Consider the following 11,111-nt stretch of genomic DNA (forward strand, 5'->3'; position numbering starts at 1 on the left):
GTCCAGTGTCACCGAGGCCAGATGAAGCAATTGCGAGTTCTGATCGGGCAGCGTGTAGTCGGCCATGCTGGGGGCCTGGGGCCCCATCCAAGATGGCGTCACCCAAGGGTCGCACATGGTGTCCGGGGATGAATAAGATGGCGGTGGCGATGGACAAAATGGCGGCGCCCACCCGTCCAGCGTGGTGTCCGGGGGGCAAGTTGGCCGCGCCCGTGGCTCGCACGTGGCCCTAGGATAGTAGGGTGGCGGTGAGTGCTGGCCGGTCGGGGCCTGAAGGGGGGGTTGCCGCGGCGGTCCATAGTCGCTGGAGACCGCGGCCACGGCGCAGGCCTGGCAGACCCCCACAAAGTGGCCCTTCTTGCCGCACCCTTTGCAGGCGGTGGTGCGGGCCGGGCAGCGCGGGCGGGGATGATTCGCCTGCCCGCAGAAGAAACAGCGGGGCCCGGCGGCGTTAGCGGGCCGTCTCGTAGCGCTGGCCTGCGGGGTCAGGGGGAAGGTCTGTGGGGCTGCTGCTGCGGGGTGCCATGCAGCCCAGGGGGCCGCCGCGCGGTCGGGTGCAAAGGATTGCGTGTTTTTGTAGGCAACGTCCATGGACCCTGCCAGGGCCCGTGCCTCTCTAAGTCCCAGAGTGTCCCTTTCTAGGAGTCTTCGGCAGATATCTGGGGAGCTCATACCTGCTACGAAAGCATCCCTGATTAAAGGTTCTGTGTGCTCGCTCCTCGAAACTTGCGGGCAGCCACAGTTTCGGCCCAGCACCAGTAGCGCCCGGTAGACATCTTCCAACGTTTCCTCGGGGCTTTGCCACCTAGTCGCAAGCAGGTGACGAGCGTAGACCTGGTTTATCGGGCGGATATAATGTCCTTCTCGCAGTTCGATCGCGGCAGCATAGTTCTCCGCCTCCTCGATAAGGGGGTAGATCCCAGGGCTGACCCGTGAGCGCAGGAGATGCATTTTCTGTCCTTCCGTGGGGGTGCCTACGGCCGTCTCGAGGTAGCCCTTAAAGCACGCCAGCCAGTGTTTAAAAATTGCAGCAGAGTTCTCCGCGTGGGGGCTGAGCTGAAGGCACTCCGGTTTGATTCGGAGATCCATCCTTCCAGCTTAAGTTGTAGTAGATTAAATTGATGCGCAATCAATTACACTCAAGACGAAGTGATTTCATAACTGAAGGCTTTAATCTACTCGAACTCTTTCCCCAGCAGCTTCGATACAGAAAGTGAAGGCTGCTGGGACGGCACTGTTTCTTATACTCCGCCTGTCAGGGCGGAGCTACATACAACAGCCAATGGTAGACTCCTGGGTCTAACCAATGGTCATCAGCCTCTCAGGTACCGCAATACCTGGTACTACCACAACAGTGTAGGCTTGATGCTGTTGAATGCAGCTCGTTGCTTAGCTGGGTCGGCACTCATGTCTCGATATATCATAATAGGGTGGCCCTGGTAGCTGAAGTTGTGGAGTTCTCTTGCCAATCGAAAGACCAGCTCTTTGTCTTTGTAGCTGTGGAAATGGGCTATGATGGTTCATGAGGAGTCACCATGGCGAGGCTTCGACCGGAAGGTGCAGTGGGCCCAGTCCAACTCCGGGATCTCGCGGAACATGGCTGTCTTCGTCCAAATTGTTTAAATTGGCATGTTGGATCAAGCTGGGTGGCATGGTGGCACAGTGATTAGCACTGCTGCCTCACAGCTCCAGGGACCCGGGTTCAATTCCGGCCTTGGATGACTGTCTGTGTGGAGTTTGCACTTTCTCTCATGTCTGTGTGGGTTTCATCTGGTTTCCTTTCATTGGTCATGCTAAATTGCCCCTTAGTGTCCAAAACATTAGGTGGAGTTACTGGGTTACGGGGATAGGGTGGAGGCATGAGCTTAAGTAGTATGTTCTTTCCAAGGGCCGGTGCAGACCCGATGGGTCGAATGGCCTCTGAATGGCACTGTTAATTATATAAAAACTGGCTTAGTGGTAGGAGACAGGGTGATGGTAGAAGGTTTTTTGTGTGATTGGAGGCAGTGTCCAGTGGCGCACCACAGTGATAGGTCCCTCATTGTTCATTTTATATATATATATATATATATTAGATGAGAATGTGTGGGGTGGGGGTGATATTTAAGCTTGCAGATGACACAAAGATTGGCAGGGTGGTTAATAATGAGGAAGGAGGTCTTAGGCTTCAGGAAGATATAGGTGGATTTGTCTGATGGGCAGATGTAACTTAACCCTGAAAAGTGCGAGGTGATGCACTTTGGAAGAAGTAACAATACAAGGGAGTACTCTATAAATGGCAGGACACTAAGGAAGCTCAGAGAAACAGATGAAACTTGGGGTGCTTGTCCACAGATTTCTGAAGACAGCAGAACAGGTTAATAGGTAGTTAAGAAAGCATATGGGACACTTACCTTGATCATTCGTGACATAGATTATAAAATGAGGGTGGTTATGTTGGAGCTATACAAAATTTTGGTGAGGCCACAGCTGGAGTACTGTGTGCAGTTCTGGTCACCTCACTATAGGAAAGATGTGATTGCACTGGAGAGAACGTAGAGGAGATTCACCAGGATGTTGCCTAGGATGGAGCATTTGAGCTATGAAGAGAGGCTGAATGGGCTCAGATTGTTTTCTTTAGAGCAGAGATGGATGAGGGGGGACCTGATTGAGGTGTATCAGGTTATGAGGGGTATGGACAGGGTGGATAGGAAGCAGCTGTATCCCTTACCGAGGGCAGCAGGGTAGCATAGTGGATAGCACAATTGCTTCACAGCTCCAGGGTCCCAGGTTCGATTCCGGCTTGGGTCACTGTCTGTGCGGAGTCTGCATGTCCTCCCAGTGTGTGCGTGGGTTTCCTCCGGGTGCTCCGGTTTCCTCCCACAGTCCAAAGATGTGCAGGTTAGGTGGATTGGCTATGCTAAATTGCCCTTAGTGTCCAAAATTGCCCTTAGTGTTGGATGGGGTTACTGGGTTATGGGGATAGGGTAGAGGTGTGGGCTTGGGTAGGGTGCTCTTTCCAAGAGCCGGTGCAGACTCGATGGGCCGAATGGCCTCCTTCTGCACTGTAAATTCTATGATTAGTTGAAGGGTCAATAATTAGGGCCGTCATTTTAAAGTGAGGCGCAGGGGTTTGAGGGGATTTGAGGAAAGTAATTTTCACCCAGAGGCGGTGGGTGGTGGGAGTCTAGAATCCCCAGCCTGGGAGGGTAGTAGAGACAAGAAACCTCTCAACCATTATAAGATAGGTTGATGAGCACTTGAAATATCATAACATTCAAGGCTTTGGGCCAAATGCTGGAAATTGGGATCAATGCAGATTTAGTGCAGTTTTGACGGTGCAGAACAATGGGCCAAATGGCCTCTTCTGTACTGTATGACTCTATGATCCATGAACGAATAAAAAAAAACCTTAAACATCCACTCAATCTACCATCGACACACAGTGGCAGCAATGTATAGGATCTACAAGATAGAGTGCAGCAATTCACTAAGGCTCCTTTGACAACACCTTCCAAACCCGCCACCTGGAAGGACAAGGGCAGCATGGGAACACCACCACTTTCAAATTGCCCTCCAAACCACACCTATCCTGACTTGGAATTATGCCCAGAATTTTCTCGCCCTTCAAGCCAGCAGGATCCTCTGAACCTGCCGATGAAAATGGAGATTTCAATGGCTTGCTGGATCCACTGCAGAGGAACCCACGGCGGGGGGGGAGGAGGGGCTGGAAAATTCCGGCAAATATCATAATTTCTTCATTAACGTTGGGTCAAAATCATGGAACTCACTCCCTAACAGCACTGTCTGTGTACCTACACATGGAGGGCAGCAGTTAAAGAAAGTAGCTGAACACTAGGGTGGCACAGTGGTTAGCACAGTTGGTTAGCACAGTTGCTTCACACCTCCAGGGTCCCAGGTTCGATTCCCGGCTTGGGTCACTGTCTGTGTGCAGTCTGCACGATCTCCCCATGTATGCGTGGGTTTCCTTCGTGTGCTCTGGTTTCCTCCCACAGTCCAAAGGTTAAGTGGATTGGCCATGCTAAATTACCCTTGGTGTCCAAAATGTTAGGTGGGGTTAAAGGATTAAGGGGATAGGGGGCTCTTTCTAAGGGCTGGTGCAGACTCGATGGGCCGAATGGCCTCCTTCTGCACTGTAAATGTCTATGATTCTCTACTACCTTCTCAAGGACAATTAAGGATGGACAAAAAAAATGCTGGCCTGGACAGCGATACCCACATCCCATGAACAAAAGAAAAGGCAGGACAGGAACCCCATTAGAGGCCATAAATGCAAGGAATCAATTTTCTCCACATGATTGAACAACAGTGTCTCAGGAGTTTCAAGCCTTCACAGCAGGTACAGTTTCTGACATCTACAGCCTCTTGGAAAAGACCTCCTTTCCATCAGCTCTTTCCAGGAATCTGCGAGTGACTCTGCAGATTGGGCATAATCTACTGTCCACGATCTACTGTTCCAAAGTGACAGAGCTATCACTTATGCCACTTTATAACTGATGAGGACAGTCACAACCAGAACTTGCTGCATTGGCTGAATGCTCACATGTCTGCTTCCCATATGCTGGAGGTGCATGTGCTTAGATCTTTGAAGGTAGCAGATGATCTTGAGAAGCAAAGGCAGGCAAAGTACATGAGACTGTGGTCTTCAGAAATAAAGGTATTGCATACAAAAGCAGTGAGGTTATGCTGAATCTTTATAAAGCTCTGGTTAGGCCACAATTAGAGCATTCTGTCTTTTTTAAATCATATTTTAAGAAATATGTGAGATTCCTTGAGAGTGCAGAGGAGATTTATCAGAATGGTTCCAGGGGATGGTGCATTTTAGCTACAAGGATAAGGTACAGAAGCTGAGTTTGTTTTCCTTGGACCAAAATACATTGAAGGGAGATTTTATTGAGCTGTACAAGATTATTACATGTTTGGAAAAGATAGATAAGAAAAATCTGTTCCCATTAGTTGATGCCATAGTGATAGGGGACACAGTATTAAATTCTGTTTGGAACAGATACAGAAGTGCTCGAGGGAAAACCTTTTTATTCAGTTACCATGACCATGAATCCACTGCACATTAGGCTGGTGGAAGCAGAGGTGATTAACAATTTCAAAAGGAAATAAGATGGTACTTGGAAGAAATAAACTTGCAGGGCTACAGGGCTAGAATAGGAGTGTGAGACTGATTAGTTTGCTCTACAAAGAGCCAGCATAGAATTGATGGATGGAATAACCTCCTGTGCCGTAAATTCCTCTATGGGTCGAATTCTCAATTTTTTTGCATTGATGGGCAGTTCTGGTAGTGTCCTTTCCACCAGCTAAAATGATCTGTACTACTTGGTGCCTCATTGATTAAGCATTAACAAGTACCTCTCCGAATCACCTGGCGTGTCGGGAGTTGATTCATCCGCCATCACCTAGTGGGTTTGATGGTCCCAGCGCCATATTTAAATGTCAGTCCAACACACTCTCTCAAGCCCACCTTTGTCAGAAGACTGATCAGCTTGCATCCAGCCACAAGCAAAAGCCCACCTTATGAAAGTGAAGGCAGCATCCCATTTCAGCCACCAGCCCCTCAAAGCCTTGATTCAAGAAGTCTGGGTGCAGAGGTATGCCCTTTACCCAAGGGATGGCTCAAGGAATCACCTAAACATCACCTCTCTGACCTGGAAGGCCATCACCCAGAAGATTAGCATAGCTGGCAACAAAACTAGAAGTTCAATACAATGCAAAAATGCATATATGATTTCATTTGCTCTGCCTGAACAAAGAACAAAGAAATGTACATCACAGGAACAGGCCCTTCGGCCCTCCAAGCCCGTGCCGACCATGCTGCCCGACTAAACTACAATCTTCTACACTTGCTGGGTCCGTATCCCTCTATTCCCATCCTATTCATGTATTTGTCAAGATGCCCCTTAAAGATGCCTGCATAATTCCTGTCTCAGCTTTCTCCGCTGTCAAACTCCCATCATTACATCATTTACACAAACGGTTACTCTCTTCACGGCTCTCACACATCCATTTGTGGGGAATACTCTCATTTTTTCATGACACTTTCACATCACCACCATCCCATCAGTCATGTTGTTCGCACTCTATTCTTTATCCCTTTTGGGGAGGGCTCAACACACACAGAGGACATACAATTAATCTTCAGCTCCAGCCCCCTGATCACATGTCTTCTGAGCAGTATCCGAGCAGCAGCCTGAACCCCAGCATGACTGAGGATGAGGTGGCTTATGGACATCCATCACAACACTGATCCACACCCTCCGTCAACACAGAGACAGACAACTCAGCGGGGCATCATTCTAGATGAAGCTTAGGGTCACTTTCATGACTCACATCTGGTGTTGATCCAGCTATCATGGAATAGTATTTGACACCTTCAACTTCATTAGTGAATTGTTTTTTGAGCCGCTCTGCCATTATAGACTTGCAGTTACCATAGGTTCTCTGCATTAAAAGGTTGGTCTACCCTGAGCCGCAATATTGATAATTTTTCAAATGCTCCTTGAGAAGCTCATAAAATTCACAGATATTCAAGGCAGGCTAAAATATTACCTATTCGAGTTGACCCTGATGACTTATCATGTCCTCTTAGAGATAGTTCCAAGGAAGACAGCAGTTTGACTGTGGCACCAACACATCTCAGCACTTTCCCCCTGTAAGAACACTCCATTTCAAACTGAGCTAATAACGCAGAATCAATTCTTCCAAATTATTAACATCTTTGAACGAATACACACATAGTCTTAATATGACTTTTGGAAGTTTCATGGTCGACAATATCTCTTCCAACATTTCTCCAGTTAGATTACCCAGCAGCAAATGATTATTTCCCTTTATTAGGATCAGGGAATAATTTGCACTTGGATGTTTCCGAAAAAATTACCCAATTTCTCAAATATTCCATTTTATCTATGTTTTCTGATCTATTTATTACAAAATATTCAATCAGTGGAACAGATTTTGGCCATAAGGCAATGTCTTCAGGGTAGGTTTCTTCCCCCTCCACATCAGCAGCAGAAGAACAATGAGCTTGAACAGTATTTCATAGATCGATTCCCATTTCAGAGTCTACATCTTGTTTAATGTTTTCAGGAGATTTGTGTCTCCAGAAATCGGCTGGTCGGTGTCATCAGACAAGGCACCAAAACCTTTTGTGGATATTATTGTTGAGAATGAATGTGCAGTTTGGGCACTGCTCAATACTTCAAACCTTTTAAAGTAAAGTGCCAAACTGTCTTTTTGCCTAGCTTCACTCTCTTGTCTCGCCTTCAACTTCCTGCATTTTTGACTTCTAGATTCATAGGCCGAGATTCTCCAACCCTGCGTCGGTCCGGAGAATCCCCGGGGGGGGGGGGGGGGGGGGGGGGGAGGCGTGAATCCCGTCCCGCCGCTGACTTCCCTATTCTCTGGTGCCGTTTTTCAGGTGCCTGCGGGCTACCTGCCGCGCCGGTCGGGGACTGTTGACAGTGGCCCCCCCCCCCCGCCGATTCCCCAGGCTCCGATGGGCTGTGTGTCCGACGAGTTTGGCCGAGTCCCGCCGGTGTGGATTACTCGCCTCCCACAAGGCGGGACCCGAAAGGTAAGTGTGCGGCCGCCGTCCTGGAGGGGGAGCGGGGGGATCTGACCTTGGGGAGGGCCCCCCACGGTGGCCTGGCCCGCGATCGGGGCCTACTGAAAGGTGGGTGGGCTGGTTCCGTGGGGGCCTACTTTACTCCGCGCCGTGCCCCTGTAGGGCTCCGCCATATTGCCCAGGGGCCGGCGCGGAGAAGGGAACCCCCGCGCATGTGTGGAAATACGCCGGCTGTTCCGTGCATGCACGGAAATACGCGAGCCGTTCTGCACATATGTGGAAATACGCCAGCCGTTCCGCACATGCGCCAACTTGCGCGGGCCGTTCGGTGCCGGCTGGAGCTGCAGGAACCACACCGGTGGCAACCTGGCCCCTAGAAAGGGGAGAATTCCTCACTTTCGGGGGCCATTGACGCCGGAGTGGTTGGCGGCAGTTTTGACGCCGGCGTGGGGACATAGCCCCATTATTGAAGAATCCCGCCATGGTGTCTCCTCGCATTGACTGGGGATGATTAGCCTTGATTTCAACGATTCACAGAGAAGTCTTCAGATTCTTCTGTCAAGTGAAACTCCCTTAAGAAAAAGCAGCCGATTGTCTCAGCTGCTCAAACGCAGTGAAGAATTAAACAAAGCTTTCGGGGACCAGATGGAATGGCAATTGTGGGGGTCTCCCAGGGAATCAGAGGCAGGGTGGCACCCTGGCAGGTCAGGTGCCACCGGGACACCTTGGCACTGTCAGCCTGGCACCCTGTTAGTGCCAAGTTGCCAGTCTGGCACTGCCAGGGTACCCAGGTGGGTCTGTCAGCTGGCAGGAGCGTTGCCAGGGTGCCAGGCTGGCAGTGCCAAGCTGACTTTTTCTCACGATGGGGATCAGGCCTGGGGTTGCCCTGTTTGTGTGCAGGGGAGTGCTGGGGGGCCGAAGGACCCCTGATAGGTGAGTTGGTGCTTTTGGGGGAGTTTGGGAGTCGTGTCGGGGGGGGGGGGGGGGGGGGATCAAGAGATTGGGATGCCATTTAAAAATGTCTCGCTGGAACTCCTCAGTGCAGAAAACGGGACTAAGTGCGTCCTCATTGGGGAGTTCCCCGCTGAGGCCAGGTATCTACCCAAATTTGCCTTAAAATTCCATGTACATAGTCAGAACGGCAACATATAAAGACCAGAACTAAAACTATAAAAGGGCAGCACGGTAGCATTGTGGATAGCACAATTGCTTCACAGCTCCAGGGTCCCAGGTTCGATTCCGGCTTGGGTCACTGTCTGTGCGGAGTCTGCACATCCTCCCCGTGTCTGCGTGGGTTTCCTCCGGGTGCTCCGGTTTCCTCCCACAGTCCAAAGATGTGCAGGTTAGGTGGATTGGCCATGATAAATTGCCCTTAGTGTCCAAAATTGCCCTTAGTTGGGTGGGGTTACTGGGTTATGGGGATAGGCTGGAGGTGTTGACCTTGGGTAGGATGCTCTTTCCAAGAGCCGGTGCAGGCGCGATGGGCCGAATGGCCTCCTTCTGCACTGTAAATTCTATGAAAATGGGGGTTCATAGCATTTTTTTTCTTGGCACTCCAAGCACCGGGAAACACCTGGCTAAATGCGCTCACTATGGGACTCTGTAGATAGTACCCATGGACTACAAACATTCAGGCTGTTGTAATCTTTATCTGTACAAAGAACTGTCTATGGGTACTTGATAGTGACTCAGAAGTGTTCTTTCAAAATGTTTGACAGATAGTCTATCAGTTCCTTGAAGAATTGCAGGTCTGCTAATATACAATTGCTTTAAAAAGTTTCCTTACAACGTGGTGCCTGTGCACATTTTGAGGAGAGGTAATAGTGAATGGATTATTGCTTTCTGCCATGATGCCTCACTCAATAGCCTTTGCTTCTCCTCAGCTTTATCCATTATGTTAGAGTACATAGGTATATGCCCATTGGATGTTTCATACCTGCTGCTCAAATGTTTTAACATGTTGGGTAATTCAGGGTCTGAAATGTCTAGGATGCAGTGGGATTGACAAAAGCGTATTAATGTATAAAACAAGTCGCACTGAATTGATGTTCTTAAAAAATTACTAGCAAGCTTGTAAACTTTATTTTTTCACGGATGTGAATGAAGGACACCCACTAGGGGGGGGGGGTGGGGGGGGGGGGGTGGGGGGTGGGGGGTGGGGGTGGGTGGGGGGGGGTGGGGGGGGGGTGGCTGTGGGTAGAGGAGTAGGGGACTGTGGGGTGGGTTCCACTAGCCGGGGGTCCCGTTAGTTAGAGGGCTTTTGTGGGGGGAACCTCTAGTTAGGGGGACCCTGTGGGGTTCCTTCAGTTACGGAATCCTGGGGATCTCCCTATTCATGGGGCCCTTGGGGGGGGAGGGGGGGTCTTCCTATTCTTGTTTTTTTTAGTATTTCAGTCCACAAATATTGATAAAAGTATAAATGTCCTTTTATTTGTATTTTCTTGATTTTTCAGGAACAATTACGTCATGGGTAGTTATATTCATACTCCCAATAAACAGTGCATTGAACCCAATTCTCTACACGCTCACAACCAGTTTCTTCAGGGAAAAGATGAAACAATTCCTGTGCAAGCATCAAAAAATTAACGGAAAGAACATGTGGACAGAGAGTTCTTCAAGACAGTCAATTTCATCAGTTAAACTTGGGTTTTTAAAAAGGGCATCTGCTGCAGAAGATGTAATGAATTCAAGGCATCACTGACACTGTGGAACATTCTTAACATCAAGTATGGAAGCATTGTTCAGAAGTACCAATCGGCTCATTAACGGGATCACTGAATACAGTAATTGTTGCCTGTATTTTGAGAGTGTACCTTCATTACTACAGTTCAAAACCTGCTGGATTTGAAGAGGGCAAGTGTTTTGGTAGTTATGTAGCAGTTACTACCTGAAAATGGTTTATCTTGAAGTTTTATATAAAATGTTGGTGATTGGTACTGTTCCTTTTCTTCGATTATAAATACGTTCTCTAGTAACAACAATAATTTTAAATTCAATTTGACTATGTTTCGTTATTTTGTGAAATTCTTGCTAAGATGAGTAGCCAGTAAAAAAGAATTGGAAGCCTGTGGTACAGTTTTTCAATTGTGATATGTTACACCTATGACGGGTCTTCCTCTGAAATCGGCAGAGTCCGTTAGCAGATGTGAAAATCGGCATTGCAGTAGGCTTTTTGTGCCATATTGTGCGCTCCAGCTAAAATAATTAGTAATCCACGGAGATCAGGCCGTATCACCGGCTGGCAGCCTCTGATTCGCCCACACTGCTATGACCTCAGAGCTCCTTAATTACAGGTGCCATATTTAAAGGGATTCCCTGTACATTGTTCACAATCTCTAAAGCATAGGAATGCTGCAGAAAACAAATGGCATCCAAAGGGAGGACCAATGCAGCGCCCAAATTTAGTGACGCATCATTGGACCACCTGCTGGATGCAGTGGATGCCCGCTGCGATTTCCTCTATCCCTGTCTTGAACGCAGAACTGCAAGTATGTTGAACAATTGAACTTGGGAGATGGTGACAGCTGTGGTAAAT

At 48.8% G+C, this 11,111-nt stretch overlaps 1 protein-coding gene across 2 annotated transcripts in view; it reads left to right on the forward strand.

Moving 5' to 3' along the window:
• rxfp2b (relaxin family peptide receptor 2b) overlaps positions 1-10,572 on the forward strand; it is a 246,366-nt gene extending 235,794 nt beyond the window's left edge. For both annotated transcript variants that reach the window (XM_072476985.1, XM_072476986.1), the window contains one exon: positions 10,030-10,572. In XM_072476985.1, coding sequence (XP_072333086.1) covers positions 10,030-10,277 — 248 coding nt within the window. In that variant the 3' untranslated portion in view covers positions 10,278-10,572. The remainder of the gene's footprint in view (positions 1-10,029) is intronic.
• The last annotated feature ends 539 nt before the right edge of the window (positions 10,573-11,111 follow it).

Source organism: Scyliorhinus torazame, chromosome 15 (genome assembly GCF_047496885.1).
Source record: "Scyliorhinus torazame isolate Kashiwa2021f chromosome 15, sScyTor2.1, whole genome shotgun sequence".
Lineage (NCBI taxonomy): Eukaryota > Metazoa > Chordata > Chondrichthyes > Carcharhiniformes > Scyliorhinidae > Scyliorhinus > Scyliorhinus torazame.